Source organism: Arachis ipaensis, chromosome B4 (genome assembly GCF_059453495.1).
Source record: "Arachis ipaensis isolate K30076 ecotype BB chromosome B4, ASM5945349v1, whole genome shotgun sequence".
In the NCBI taxonomy this organism is placed as follows: domain Eukaryota; kingdom Viridiplantae; phylum Streptophyta; class Magnoliopsida; order Fabales; family Fabaceae; genus Arachis; species Arachis ipaensis.
In genome coordinates, this window is record NC_142439.1 from 74,457,893 (window position 1) to 74,474,990 (window position 17,098).

General features: G+C 32.1%; 1 protein-coding gene across 1 annotated transcript; it reads right to left on the minus strand.

Moving 5' to 3' along the window:
* Positions 1-2,503: 2,503 nt before the first annotated feature.
* Positions 2,504-8,842, minus strand: QUA1 (Nucleotide-diphospho-sugar transferases superfamily protein). The gene is made up of 3 exons (XM_021121185.2): positions 8,676-8,842; positions 5,143-6,393; positions 2,504-2,861 (listed from the first exon to the last, which is right to left on the minus strand). Exons 1-3 carry the CDS (start codon positions 8,829-8,831, stop codon positions 2,586-2,588), a joined length of 1,683 nt encoding a protein of 560 aa, XP_020976844.2. The 5' UTR covers positions 8,832-8,842; the 3' UTR covers positions 2,504-2,585.
* Between the last annotated feature and the right edge of the window lie 8,256 nt (positions 8,843-17,098).

Sequence of the window (17,098 nt, forward strand, 5' to 3'; positions counted from 1 at the left end):
GGATATGTGACATATAATCCTGTTAGCTTTGGGTAATTAGGATTTTTGTGGCCATAAACTAGTTTTGAACTTAACCCTCTAATCGGAATTAAGTGACTACGAGCGTAGCGGTTAATGAAAGTTAGAGAAAACTAAATCGCTAAGAGATTAGGGTTTGGTTAATTACAGTTTGTCATGGAATGAATCATGCATTATTAAAATAGTTGGTAAGAACTTTTAATCTGGAAAAGTAAATATCTTCGAAACCTTAACTGTTTCATCTCATTGTTTTTACACCAAACCCTTTATTTGCTTTCTTTATGCTTGTGATTATTTCTTTATGCCTTTTCAACCATCAACAACCTTTTTCTATTTACCTAACTAAGCAAATTGGATAACCATTTTTGCTCAGTTTGACAATCCTCGTGGGATCGACCCTCACTCACCTGAGGTATTACTTGGATGACCCGTTGCACTTGCCGGTTAACCTGTGGAAATTCTAAATTTTCGCTCCAGGAAGGCGAAGGGAAGAAGAGGTAATTTAAGTTTGAATTCATTTTTGACTTGTATTTTGTACTGCATCTTCTTCTACAAAATATCTTAATACGATTATGGTATAAACTGTATTGTTACAGTCAGAACTACAAGGGAGGAATATTGGTAGAGGAGAATTATGGACCAAAGTACACAAACAACGTAATGGCTCCTATACATCCCAAAGCTAAGAGGATCGGTGTAAGTACTATGTTTTAATCCTTTATGTTCTTTTTCATTGGATTTAATTATATTTTACATTATGTATCCTTATTTACGTCTGTAAAAAAAATTGGAGAGATTGAGCAGCGTGATGAATCCACTAGAATATTGTCTGAAAATGATTCCCTTACCCAAGCTTTTGGAAAAGTGCACGCGGGTAGAGTGCGCGGCATAGATTTCGGACCAACTCCAAGTCAACTCTTCCGTCCGAGTTCGTAGCCACCGGTGGATGGAGCTCAAACAGAGAAGGCCCAAAGGATGCTAGTTGAACTATAGGCAAAGGTGCCGGCCAAAAAATTAAGAAGGAAGGCAGTGGAGGATGAAGTAGCAGTAGAGAAATTGAAAATGAAGGCAGTGGAGGATAATGTAGCAGCAGAGAAGATAAAAAAGTAGGCAATAAAGAATGTTCTAAGTTATCTGATTCAACGGCAAGCTAGCGAGTTGCCACCAGACATCGCTGCATGCATGAATTCTTTAGATAGACATAACGAAAAATAGAAATTAGGATTATATGTTATTTTATTTGAAGTATATGTTTTATTTAAGTTGACTATGCAGCACACTTAATTAATAAAATAGTTTATTGATATTAATATAAATATATTAGTTTGTTTCCAATTAAATTTTTATGAGTTTTTGTCCTCAATTTAGATTTTTATAGAAAATTAATAAGAATTTTCAAATTAAAAAATAATCCTAAAAACAAAAATTCTCAGAATATTTAAAAAAAAAACAGATTGAAATATTTTTATATTAAAAAATAGCAGCAATAAATAGCGGCAGTTCGTAGACGCCACTAATTATTTTAAAAAATTGGCGAGTTTATCATACCGATGATTCGAAACCTCCGCTAATTAAAATTTCAAACAAATCGGCTAATTTTGGAGAGCACGCGGTAGTTCGAAACAACCATAAATCGTATCAACGCAAAATATGTAATTTGTGACGATTAAATTAGCGATTGCTGAGAACCGTTGCAAAACCCAATCCTGACGTCCTTAAAGAAGGCCGTTTTTCAACCGTTGATAGTCTATTTAGCGGCGGTTTTAAATCGTCGCAAATCTTAAAAAAACTGCCGCTAATATCCGTTCCCCTTGTCTGCGTAGACTATACCTTGGTTAAGCCAATTGCCATAATCAACATCTAATGCTTTACTTATACAAATAATATCATGTGTTTTCCCAAAAAAGCAAAAATAATGTTGTCCTATAAGTAAGTGTATTATGCGAATAAAAGTTTAAAATACTGACAAATTCATTTTACAAAAGATAAAATTAACGTCGTACATATAAAGGATAAATAAATTATTAATTTTACTTATAAAAATTTAATAGATTGACAAATTTATTTATGAATGAAATTAACACACTTGAATATCTTTTACACAAATTATTTTTTATAAGTACAATTTTAGTTTGATAATTTATTAAGAATAGATTATCATTTTTTTAAACTTTTATAAGTAAAAGTATTATTTACTTATATTAAAAATAAGATATTCTAAATAAATAATGTAATCTCTAACACACCGAAAAGATAAAATAAGCTAAAAAATCTTGACAAATATTAACAACTAAGGCAACTTGAAAAGTAAAATGTTTCATTCAAATTTTGCTCAGGCTCAAGATGTATCTAATACCATTATTGCAATGTGAATAAATACGAGTAATACATATGAGAACTAACAAAGTATTTTACAATTGGAAAGATGCAAGAATTTTTCTTGATAAGCTAAGAAATCCTGTTAAAAAGTATATACGCATTGAAAGTGAGAATCTAGTCACCATTAAGACAAACCAACAAATAACTACTGTTGCACCTCTCACAACTTAAACAGTAAACATAGCCACTTAGATACCAAAATTACATGCCTGAACAAAATCTAACTCATAGTCAACATACTTTGTCCAAAGTGGCTTGAATTGTGTCATGGCAATGTCAAGCCATGGCTTCATGTTACCATTGAAGTGAACCACTGCTGCATTGTTAATCTCTTCCATGCTAATACTTGGGTTATACCCAAGTCCTAAAACATGCCATGACTTATCCAGCGGCTTTGTCGTTGAGTAATACGTGATTAGACCAGGAGGCAATGTCCCGAGTTTCCAGAGTGTCCGGTTCTCATTCTGCAGTAGTAAGAGAACTGGATATGTTGAACTCATAATGATGCGAAATGAAATAACTTGATGTATTATGAGACCGTATCATATATGCGCAGTGGTATACAGACACGCTACACTTCGAAAATGCATCCTCTTTCTAGAATCACTGATAGTATGGCATGACGATGTGTGATGTGCGAATTAATATCACTTAGAACTTAACAACATCGTCAAGTATGACGAAAACTTTTATGACTGAATATCCATCCCAGTCTTATGATAATGTTTTTTGAAGGAGTACGAAGCCTTCTATGCAAAAAACAAAAAGGATATTATTTTTGTTTCTTGATATTTAACTTTGTAAAATTGGGTAACTCTTTTATTAAAGATCTTTTTTCACAACATACTTATATAACACGTTAATTACTAATATATTTTTTATTTAATTTTTATAAGTAAAAATAATTTAAAAATTACTAATACTTTTTAGTTTGACATAGTAAAATTAGCTAATGTATTTGAAAAATTTAATAAAAAAATAAAATAAAATAAAATAATTAGACGGCTTTGACAATTTTCCTTAAAAGACAACGAGAGTCTTAAAAAAAAGGAATTTGTCAATCTTAATTGGTTCTTAATGGATAAATCAAAAATTTTTTTTTGTGACTAGGATAAATTAACAGTTTAATATGGCATGTAAGCTTATTCTATTAATATAGAGAGAAAATATTGACAGATAAACTAATCATTCTAAAAAAAGATCAGAAGTAAAAAAAAGGTATTTTCTTTTGTTGAGGATCTCGTTGTTTTTTGAGGTTATTATCAGCGGCCGTTTAAAATTTGTCTTCTCAAATATTATATTAAGAGTATATACCCATTTTGGTCCTCAAAGAATTTTAGACTGGATACTTTAGTCCCTAACTAAAATTAATTACTCGATTGGTCTCTAACAATTAATTCCGTCAGTCACTTAGGTCCTTTACTCTGGTAACTCTAACGGAGGACAAAATAGTCCCTAACAACTCTAACAGGGGACAAAATAGTCCCTGATCTTCTATGTTCGGAAACGACACTGTTCTCCCCCAATTTCCATCATATCTCGCATAACACTAGCAGTCTAACACTGTAACTTCAAACTACACAATGCACACTCTATAAATTTAATGTTCACAAGAAAAAAATCCTCAACTTGTTCTCAACCAATTCATACTCAGAAAACTAATGTCCATGTCTCTCAACTAGTTATCATCTTCGATGGGTCCCATGAATCTAGACAGCAAGTCTGATTTGTTAAGACCCGTCATTGTCGTTGCCATCTCCCTCTTCCTCTGCCCTATTATCTCCATGACCACATTGTCCACCACTCCGATCACTTCCTTCAGCTTCTTCTCCGAACCAATGTTCAATAATCGCTTCAGTTTCCATATGAGCGGCAACGACGACATTGCTCGTTGTACTGATAGCTTGGATGCGAGGTCAAAGCTGTCTGCCAACTTGGACTCTGGAAAAGAAGGAATGAAGCACTCGGTGTCTATTTCAAATGAGAATTTGCATATGATGTCGAAGGAGAATCTTCTTATGATGTCCTAATGTCCAACAATCTATATTGCTTGTCGGAGAGTGGAGAAAGGCGTGCCCTTGGAGTAGTTGTGGAACTTGGTCCTGAGGATGTCGTGGACGTGTCGGAGTTGGAGGTTATGTTATCGAAGACGTGGAAGTGGATGCTTTTGGTGGGTGAAGTGTAGAGATTTAGGAAGTGTGTGGTCCATGACATGTTGAGGTAGGTGCGATACGTGTGACAATTATACCATAGCTTAATCTTGTAGCTAAAGAGAAGGAAGGAAAAGATGGAAAAGAAGACTGTGAAGGTGAAGAAGGAGAGTATGAATGTTAGGGTTATGCGAGATATGATAAAAATTGGGGAAGAACAGTGTCGTTTTTGAATAAAGGGGTCAGGAATCATTTTGTCCCTTGTTAGAGTTGTCAGGGACCATTTTGTCCCCTATCAGAGTTGTCAGGGACTATTTTGTCATCCGTTAGAGTTAACGGAGTAAAGGACCTAAGTGACTGACGGAATTAATTGTTAGGGACCAATCGAGTAATTAAGTTTAGTTGGGGACTAAAGTGTCCAATTTAAAATTCTTTGAGGACCAAAATGGGTATATACTCTTATATTAATTTAACAAAAATCCTATGGGGTCATCATATGTTCTAGTGCTTTTAAGTTGTTTGTAAATGTTAAACAAGAGCATCAAGGTTGCAAAATAATTGTAGGTAAGTTAACAGATTAGCTTCAAAGTCTTACCAGATTCTGCCAATAATGATATTCTTCTGTGCATTTTTCCCTTCTCCATGCGTCTAAATCAAAGAAATTCATTCCATAAGCCCAAGCACAAGCTTTTGGATTAAATTTTGCTTTGATCAAGGGATGCGAGAAATTCATGTACTGAGCATATCTATGGAATGATCCAAAGCATGTTTCTACAGCTCCATTCACTTTGCCATCCATATCAATTTTCCATAACCCAGTGAGGTCCTTTTGAACAACTATATCATCATCCAAAAATAAAATTCTGTGAAGCTTCGGATACATTTCTGGTAAGTAGAATCTCAAATGATTCAAGATTGATAAATATTTGGGATTCCTAAACTTCATATTTGTGGTGTCCTTTGTAGCATTCTCAAGCTTGTTCTCAAAGTAAAATCTTTGAAGGTTAGCAGACTCCAATTGCCGAAGGACTGGAACATATGAAGAATTCAGGAATTTGTAATCCTCAACTGCCTTTACCTCAACATGTGCACCATTATAATCCTTCAGCTTAAACATCACTTGCATCGCTCCAAGATTCATCTTATCAGTTACAACATGAAACACATGCTTCCAGGGTTCCTTTGCATTTTTGGTTGCTGAATTTACCACAACAGATGCCGCAACAACATTATCAGAGAATATGGCATAATGGTACAGATTAGGATCTTCAACTTTTGGTGGTGTTAGCTTCCCTTCATCGGAGTACTTTTCAGGATGAGCGATCCGCTCTTCCATCAACCTCATTGTGAGACAATGCAAGCTCTTTGGAATTGACTTCGCAGCGATCAAGCTCGAGAAGGCACCTTGCTTCTTCGCCTTTGTTAATTGTTCATTCACAGCAAAAATTGTATCCTTCAACTTCTGAATCTTGAGCTGGATAACAAACGACTCCTTCGCTTCGCCAATCACCTGACGTGTGGTTTTGATACGTTCCTTCACTTCTTTCTCAAACTGCCGAACAACTGATTCCTCCACAAGGACTGCGTCATTACTTAGAAGAGCTCTATACTGAGGTTCGCTTATTAAATCTGTCAAGTTTCGTGACAATTCTGCAAAAATCCTGACAAGTTTTGAGTTCTCCAGCTTGAGCTTTCTTGCATAAGATGCATAAACCAGAGCCAGAGACCGATGATCATCAGCTTGCTTACGGATCTGATCCAAGCGAGGCTTGAGTGGATCATTTTTGAGAGCCAAAATGGACCTTCTAATTGAATCAAATTCGTTTGTGACGACACCATCAAAATTCTAGTTCACAATCACAACGCAAACTCATCAATCTAACTTCATCGACTCTCCATAGTTGCCTAGAAAACTTAGAAAGAAAACTTTAAAAAATTAAAAAACTTCTTTCACAAATATAATATTTCTAAGTGGGTTTGGATTAGTTTATTTATAAAAAACAAAATATTTTTGTTAAGTTTTAGACGTAGATATTGGTTTGGATTGATTTTTTTGAATAAAAGGAAAATGTTAGAGTTATATTAAAATTTATTGTTTTTGGTCATTGGTTAATTATTAATGTTTAAAAGGATAAAATAAAGTATATTATTAGATTACTAGATTAAAGATATTATGTTAAAGAAATTGAGTTAATAGTTAAATAATGATAAAAAATAATAAATTTTGATGAATTTTTAATATTTTTTAATTTTTAAAAGTAACATATTTTTATTTAATTTTAAACTTATCGAAAAATATCTTCTAAAAAATTATTTTTATTAAAAAAATTATTTCTAAAAATTAACAATACTTTATTTTAAAAAAAAAATAAAAATAAAATATTCTTAATAATGATTTTTTTTTAATTTTATTCAAATGCAAAATAGTTTTATCTATTAAAAAGATATTTTTTTAAAGTTAATATAAATTAACTTTGAATAGATAGCACAAAAAGAAAAGCTACATTTATTTGTTGAGAATGTTAACATTCATCAAACTTATCACCATAGTACAAGAACATATTAGCATAGTACCGTCATCAAAACAGTTGCCTATCTCATTAGTAAATTAATAATAACAAAAATGCCAAAATACTCCTCAAATTCAAAACGAACAAAAACACTCCGAAAGAATATAAAGGAGGCAAAATAACGAAAAATTTTCTTTTATAAATAACATATTGTTTTTATATTCGGAAAATAATTTGTCTATTTTGGTCAGAATTTTTGTGAGAATAGATAACTATTTAGCAAATGAATACCAAAAAGAAATTAATATTTAATCGTTTCTTCGTTTCCCATAAAAAATTGATTATGTAAACAAATTTGATTATTATTCTATTACAAGTTTGATTATTCTACTATATTAAGTTTGATTATATTGATAGTTGATCATTTAGTTAAAAGAATATATATATAAATATGCATAATAAAATGTCACGCCATCGAATTAGTTATTATATATCTATGTAAATTTATATATATTTTCACACATCTTTTTAATTAAATAATTAATTATTAAAATAGTTAAATTTGTCATAATAAGATACTCAAACCAATAACAGATAAATAATCAAACTTATATACAGAAATATAATATAAATTTTTATGAGATATCAAATATATATTTTAATACGTGATAATTAATTTTGTTGTATATATAATTCTATGTATAAATATATTTAAATATATAATAATTAATTTAAAGACCTATTTTTAATGTATAACTAATATTTTTCCTTCAAACTATATACAATATTTTATTATTTTCATCACATTTTAAAATATTTTCGTTATTTGATATTTTAAGATATTTTTATCTTTCAGAATATTTTTTAGCAGACATTTTTAATGATTTAATAAAAATAATAATAATAATAATAATAATAATAATAATAATAATTAATTATTCTGTTAGTCTTTATAATTTAATTAAATTTATAATTAAATTTTTATATTTTTAATTAAATTTTTATATTATTTTTTATTTTGTAATTAGGTCATTGTCAGTATAAAAAATATTAGAATGTATAAAATATTTTTTTACAAATTAAAAATATTTATAATAAAAAAATTTAGTTAAATCTTTGATCACATATTTTTTAAAAAGAATATTCTATTAATTTTAATATTTTTGATATGAACAAGATTTATCGTAAGAATTTAATTTAAAAAATATAAAAATTTAATTATAAATTTAATAAAATTATAAAGACTAATAAAATAATTAAACTTAATAATAATAATAATAATAATAATAATAATAATAATAATAATAATAATACATGAAAAAAAGTAGCCACCAATCAACTAAAATATGAAGTTGCTTATTTGGTTTTTAGTGGGTACATGACATTTTTGTGAAAATCATAATAATATTGAACAAAAATTACAAAATCATAAATTAAACTCAACTCATCCCACCAAATCATCTTTTAGAATTAAACTAATGCAGAAGCCAGAAGCCAACTCAAATAAAAAAAAAAAAAATAGTGTCTGTTTCTTGTGGAAAAAAATAAAATCATAGAGAAATAAAACAAAAGGGGAAAAAAGAAAATTTGGAGAAGGAAGTGAAATTGAAGATGTTACCGAGTGTTGGCGCTGATTGGAGGAATAAACAATGGCTGTGAAGAGAAAACAGAAAGTGAACAAAGTGCAGAAGGTGATGGTAATGGCAGAGAGCAATAGAGTGAATTTGAAGCTAAAGATTCGGATCAGTGGGAGTTGAAATCTAGGTTTCACCATTTTGGGATCCAAATATTGGTTAGATCGGACAATTCACACAATCATGCACTTGAATTTTGTTCCTCTAGCCTACACATTGGCCTCTTTACTGGGAGGAGAGAAAAGGTAAGTGTTGGATTATTTTACAAACTAACACAAATGCTACGTGTTCAACCATTGATAACTATCTTACCTAAAAATTCGCTTATTTCTTAAAATACTTATTTGAATAAGTAAACCGATTTTAAAAATTTTAGATAAAATAATTTTATAATGTAAATTTTTTTATAATTTTATATAAAATTTCAATTATTTTGTACTCTATTATTTTACCGTTTATGTGACCAACTCGCCTTATTATATGTTTTCAGTAATGAGTGTTTAGCAAGGTTGCGAAAACCGAACCGGTCAATAAACCGGTAGAGTGACCGGTTCAGCGGTTTAGTGGTCTGACCGTGGTCCAACCGGGGTTCAACCGGTTTAGTTAAATATAAAATAAAATTATAAAAAATTAATATATAATTTTCAATATTTAAATTTGATAAATTTTAAACAAAAATCACACCGTATAAATTACATTTAACAAAATAAATCTTCAGCCATAAAAAATATTCTTTCAAATTTTTTAGACATTCTTATGAAGTACATTATTTAAAAAAAAAAAAACTTCCTGTAGTTATAGACATCAATGTTTAGTCCATGCCAACATTGTTCCAAGCAGGTACTTCATGGCTGCAAAACCACCACAGCTATATTTCAATACAAAAGCATCTCAAACACTGATCCATTCTCTTCTTCAACTTCAACATGCAAACAATATCCTCAGATCCTCAGCAAACAATTGCATCAACAACAAAATCATGAATAAATAACAAATAAATCAGAAACAACAAATAACAAATAAATCAAAATAAACTCAGAAAATCAAAATAAATGAAAATCATGAATCCAGCAAACAAATAAAACAGAAAATCATGAATAGAAAATAAAAAATAACACATAAATCCATTCCAGCGAACAATAAACCAGCAAGCAGAGGAATCAGGGCCATTCCAGTGAACAATAAACCAGCAAGCAGAGGAATCAGGGAGTGTTAGAGACTGAGACTTGAGACCTGAGAGGGTTGAAGGCTTGAATCAAAGAAGAAGAAACTTGAGAACTGAGAACTGAGATCTGAGACCTGAGAGGGTTGAAGCAGAGACTAAGAAATGAGACACGGCGACGGCGAGGAGCAGCAAAGCGGCGCGACCCACGGCGAGGAGCAGCGAAGCGGCGCGACTCACGGCGACAAAGCGAGCTCGGACAGAGAGGGCGACAAGTAGAGAAGGCGTCGGCGATGAGTTTAAGCTCTGAAATGGGATGGTGGGTGGTGGCTATTCTTGGAATTCGAAGAGAGGAAAGGATTATAGCCTATGGGTGGGAGCTAGGGTTTTCTGGTGGGTATGAGTGAGAGAGAGAGACAGAAAGGGGTGGGGTGGGGGGATTCAGGGATTGGGGCCTTTAGAGAGACAGAAAGGGGGTGGGGTGGGAATTCAGGGATTGGGGCCTTTTTGGCCTTTCATTCGTTTTTTTTTTTTTTTATAACCTTCGAAACGACGTCGTTTAGTAGTTTGGTTTTAAAAAAAAACCGCTAAAAAACCGAACGGTTCTTCCGGTTCACCGGTTAACCGCCGGTTCGACCGGTTTTTTCACCGATTTTTTGCCAGACGGTTTCTGACCTTATCCGGACCGGTTAGATGACCGATTCCCGGTTTTTTCGGTTGAACCGGCCGGTCCGGTTCGGTTTTCAGAACCATGGTGTTTAGTAAAGTGATGGAGTATAATTTGAACTCTATTTTAATTTTATTAACGAGTTGAAATTTTTTAATATTTTATTTTATTTTATTTGTTAGTTGATAATTTTTTAACTTTAACTTTATCTGCACTTTAACATTTTCAATTTTATTTTATCCGATTCTATTTGCAGGAAAATTAAAATTTTTTAAGCAAATATAAAATTTAATTATTCCATATTTCATACAAATTAATAAAATAAAAAATAAAAAAATAAATTTAAATTACATTAAAAACAATAAAATTTTAAAAAAATTTTAATATAAAATTATATAACATGATCATCAAATTTTTAATAAAATTAAAATAACATAAATAAAGATAAATATTTTATCACGTATTTTTCTTCTAATTCTAAATTCTTGCAAACATTATTCTTAAAATAACAAATATATTAAATTAGTAGTTTAAATTAATAACAGTGATTATTTTAAATTTTTACAAAGAAACTGTGAGTTTAATATTTATTTTTTAAGTACTATATAGATAATTTTTAAATATATATTATATAATATATTAAAGATATAGATAAAATAAAATAAGATATATATCTTAAATCTATATCCAATCTTATCTACAATAAATTAAGTAGACAATTTTATCCAATTGAATTAGATCGAGTTGAATATTTATAAATAAAATATATGTCGCCAGCCCCAGTATTTAGAAGGTTAAATAAACAAAAATTCATGTGATTAAAGGATAACTGTTGTAAAATAACTAAATAAATAAGGAAGAAGTAACAAATATAAAATATGAAAATATAATTAGATAACTCAAGTAGTAATATTTACTGGAATTACTATATCAATATAGTAGATATAATTAATATATTTAATAATATTAAAGTATATAAGAGAATAGTATGAAAGAGAAAGAATATTATATGTTGTAATGTGTATATATATATATAAATAGAAAGAAGTATTAAAAGTAACGAGAGAGAGAATTGCATTTGTTTTTATTACTGTAAAGAGAGAGAAAAGGGAAATATTTGTAATTGTGTGTGTCAAATTCTATTGCCTCGTTCATGCTTTTATAGGCAAACAAATTCTTCTTTTCAAACATTATTAATTGTGCTATATGAGAATTTGCTTCTTCCAGCATGGGAAATTAGATTCACCCATAAATGAGCATTCATCCTTATCCTTCCATGCTGTAACACTCCCCCTTGGATGGTCATTTAGGAATATGCCTTATTAAAACCTTACTAAAGAAAAACCCAGTGGGAAAAAAACTTTAGTGAAGGAAAAAGAGTATAATATCCTTTGTGATGAGGACTGCCTCATTAAAAACCTTGTCAAGAAAAATCCAATAGGAAAAAAACCTGACCAAGGGAAAAAGAGTACAGTCTCCCCCTCTTGCCGACATTATTTAATGTCTCGAAATCGGCGCATCCCAATCTCATGTACCAATCTTTCAAAGGAGGATTTTGGGAGTGACTTTGTGAATAAATCTTCCAGATTGTCACTTGATCGAATCTGTTGGACATCAATTGTCCCCTGATTTTGAAGATCATGAGTGAAAAAGAATTTGGGAGAAATATGCTTTGTTCTATCGCCTTTGATGTATCCGCCTTTAAGTTGAGCAATGCATGCTGTATTATCTTCAAACAGGACAGTTGGAGCTATCTTATGATCAATCAGTCCACATGATGACAGAATATATTGAATCAGACTCCTCAGCCAAAAACACTTGCGACTAGCTTCATGAATCGCCAGTATTTCAGCATGATTTGAGGAGGTTGCTGCTATTGTCTGTTTCGTGGACCTCCATGATATAGCTGTACCACCATATGTGAACAGATATCCTGTTTGAGATCTCTCTTTGTGTGGATCAGACAACTATCCAGCATCCGCATAGCCAACTAGTTGTGACTTGGATCCATAGGGATAAAACAATCCCATATCAACTGTTCCATGAAGATATCGAAAAATTTGTTCGATTCCACTCCAATGTCTTCTGGTTGGAGAGGAACTATATCTTGCTAGTAAATTCACCGCGAATGATATGTCAGGTCGCGTATTATTAGCAAGATACATTAGCGCTCCAATGGCACTAAGATATGGTACTTCAGGACCAAGGATATCTTCATTCTCTTATTTAGGACGGAATTGATCATTTTTCACATCCCAAATATCTTACGATCATTGGGGTACTTAATGGATGTGACTTATCCATATAAAATCTTTTCAAGATCTTTTCTGTGTATGTTGTTTGATGAATAAAGATCCCACTTTTTATATGCTCGATCTGCAGGCCGAGACAAAATTTAGTTCTTCCAAGATCTTTCATCTCAAACTCTTCTTTTAGAGTTTTTATAATTGTTGGAATCTCTTCAGGAGTCCCAATGATATTTAAATCATCAACGTACACAGCAATTATAATGAACCCAGATGTAGTTTTCTTTATGAAAACACATGGGCAGATATCATCATTCTTGAATCCATTTTTGGCCAGATACTCAGTAAGACGATTATACCACATTCGTCCAGATTGCTTTAGACCATATAAAGATCTTTGCAATTTAACTGAGTATAACCCTTGCGAATATTCATTGGATGGTTTAGATATCTTTAGTCCTTCAGGGACTTTCATAAAGATATCTCGATCTAATGAGCCGTATAAATAGGATGTTACCACATCCATTAAATGCATATGCAGTTTATGATATGCAGATAAACTGACCAAATAACGCAATGTTATCGCATCCACTACAGGAGAATATGTTTCTTCATAATCTATACCGGGCCTTTGTGAAAAACCTTGTGCCACAAGTCGGGCTTTGTAGCGCACAACTTCATTTTTCTCATTTCGTTTTCTCACAAATACCCATCGGTATCCAACATGTTTTACATCTTTAGGTGTACGGACTACAGATCCAAAGACTTCACATTTTGCAAGTGAGTCTAACTCAGCCTTCATGGCTTCTTTCCATTTTGGCCAATCATTCCTTTGTCGACATTCTTCGACTGATCTTGGCTCAAGATCTTTACTTTCATGCATGATATTTAATGCCACATTATATACAAATATTTCACTGACAATTGTCTTATTTCGGTTCCATTTCTCTCCTGTAAAGACATAATTTATCGAGATCTCATTATTTTCACAATTTTCATGTACCTGAACGTCTTCTGGGGTTAACACTATATCAGAATTTTGGACAACTGCAGATGTCTCTACTATGTCTTTTTCAATAGGAATATTATTTACCTCTTTTCTCTTTCGAGGATTTTTGTCTTTGGAACCGACAGGCCTGCCACGCTTCTGGCGTGTATTTGCTTCAGTGGCAATTTGTCCAACTGGGACATCAATTCGAATTGGAGCATTTTCCACTGGTATATACAACTTGGTTATCCTCTTTGTATCGGAAAATGCATCAGGCAATTCATTTGCTATTCCTTGCAAATGTATAATCTTTTGAACTTCTAGTTCACATTGCCCTGATCGAGGATCTAAATGCATCAACGATGATGCATTCCAATTAAGTTCCTTTTCAGGAAGCTTATTCTCTCCCCCTAATGTTGGAAATTTTGATTCATCAAAATGACAATCCGCAAACCGGGCTTTAAATACATCACCAGTTTGTATCTCAAGATACCTCACTATAGAGGGAGAATCATATTCAACATATATCCCCAATTTTCTTTGGGGTCCCATTTTGGTGCGATTAGGTGGTGCAATGGGAACATATATCGCACACCCAAATATTCTTAAATGAGAGACATTTGGCTGCTGGCCAAAAGCTAATTGCATAGGAGAAAACTGATGGTAACTTGTTGGCCTCAAACGAATAAGTGCTGCGGCATGTAAAATAGCATGCCCCAAACCGAGGTTGGGAGATTTGTTCTCATAATTAAGGGTCTAGCAATTTATTGGAGGCGCTTAATAAGTGATTCTGCTAACCCATTTTGTGTGTGAACATAAGCTACTGGATGTTCAACACTTATTCCATTAGTCATACAATAAGCATCAAAAGCTTGGGACACTACACCAAATTAGATGAATAGCTACACTTATTTTATGACTCTTATCTAAACAGTTGTTATTAAATAAAATAGTGACACTTATTTATATAATTTTTTCAGCGTCACTAGCAATTTATTCCTTTCTCACTTTTTTCTTTTTTATTTTCTATTTCTGATAACCATTTCTATTTTTTAAAATGAAATTGGATCGGTGCTTGTTAAACGGCACCGTTTTGGTTTTTTTCCCCAACATTCAGCCCTCACTCACCCCCTTCCCCTGACACCCCCTGTTCATGAATCGCTATCTCTGAACTCAAGCAAAGTTCAAAATCACCCAGCCAAAACCCTAGGTTCTCCCTGCAACGATTCTAAGACAGTGTCGCCGCCGTCCGTACTTTCGGCGCCTCCACGTCCTCTCTTGTAGCCCAGACCCTCTCTTGTAGCTCGGCGTCCTCCTTCCCGCTGTCCCCGTCCTCCTTCCCGCTGTCCGCGTCCTCCCTGGCTTCTCTGTTCGAGGTTGGAGTAGCTCGCTGCCGTGTCGCCGCCGGTCTCCGTTCGTGTCTCCACCGAAGGTTAGTCACACTACTTTCACTTCTTCGGTTCTTATCTTCCTTTTATGCTCTGTTTGCTCATTTTTTAATGTGAAATTGTGAATGGATTAATGTAAATCAAATAACCTATACATGATTGTTATTCTTTGGAACTGTTACTTGTGATTTTAAATTTTTCATTGATTATTCGTCTGAGAGATCATGCTTTGTATCTTATTATATGGAGGATTGTTTCGTTGGAAGCTTTAAATTTTGTTTATTTTAAAATTCATTTTGATTTTACTTGCACACAACTTGTTCGATGAAATTTTTCAACTAAAATTATGGATGACTTGATGCATTTCTAATTAGAAGGATAGATAATAGTAAAATTGATGCACTGATATGGTAGACCTCTCCTCGTCATCTCTCTCTGTTTCAAGGCTTCAAGCTCTCTCTTCGACAAGTAGCACTCCTCCACTGTAATAATATCCCCATTTTAGAGTGATTTTAATTTCATTTCTATTGTGTTTTGCAGTGGATTACAAGATTTTTACTCACTTTAATTCCTCACTTCAGAAAGGTATGTGTGCTTTATCCTTATTGAGTTATGGTAATGCTTCAATATGCCTTTTTTATAATAATTTCTTCTCTTCCAACGATAATATTGAATAAAGGTAGTGAGTAATTGATTGTTCTTCTTCTATTTTTCTCTCCTGCAATTTCTTTGTTGTTGTTTAGTGTTTGTTGTACTGAACTTGTTGCAATTGTTTGTTGTTAGTGCTATATTTTGCTACAATTTATCATAATGATTATATCATAATGTTTTTTTTTTGCTATTTTTTCTTAGTATTCTCTTATTTCCTTTTAATTTTATTGGAACTCAACATGTTCGAAAAAATGCTTTAACTAGATTTCAACTAGGTTAATTAAATTAAAGTTTCACGATACTCATCACATTACATACCAATTTTAATGCAGTTTTTAAGTCTCTGTTAAAAGGGTTGCAATTTGGTTTGATTGATGTAAGTTATACTATGGCAATGAGGCCTGATGGACATCCTGGTAAATATGGCCATTTATATTACAACAATGTTAAGGTTACTGATTGTGCTCATTGGTGTTTGCCGGGTCCTGTTGACACATGGAACCAGTTTTTGCTCTATATGATGAAGGGAATAAGCACTTCAATTTATCTTCAAAAAGTATATTCTACATGTATATATAATTATTTTATGTTTTTGATTCATGTGGTATAAGGAAAAATCTTCTACTATCCCATGATTTTCCACTTTGCTTAATTACTTAAGGTGTAAAGGGTTACATGAGAGAATTTGTGAAATGATTGATTCTACAATCCTTTTCTCAAGAATGGATTAGTTTGGATTTAGTTGGTTAGAAAGCCCTGTTTTTCGATAAAGGTTTTAAGCCATTAAGTTAACCCAAGTGGCAAGCAAGATTAAAAGTTTATTGTTACTTTCTTTTTCTAAATGCTGCCAGCTTCTATTCTTTTGGTTGCACTGTCAAGCAAATTAATGTTTATGTTTATATATGTTGCAGTTAAAGTATTCACAATCCTCCAAGAAAATGCACCAAAAAGCGGTATCCTTGCTTCCTTTATTTTTTTTTTCACTAATCAATTTTTCTGTTATTCTTATTGTTACTTCCATCAAAGCCATTTTTATACTGTTCATGTTTTTTATAATAATAACACTCATTTGCTTAAATAAGTGTTGAAAAATTTAAATTCTCTCTTGTATATATATTGATCCGATCCGATATATAAATTAAATATCAATGTGGGACTCAGACCAAAAGATTAAAAGAAGGAACAATTTGGAAGCAGTGTAGTAGTGTTCCTTTTTGTACTTGCATGCATATAATTCATGATTTGTTAATGTTTATGTCTGCGTCATGAAATCTATATTCTTTTCCCATTGAACCAAAGTAGATG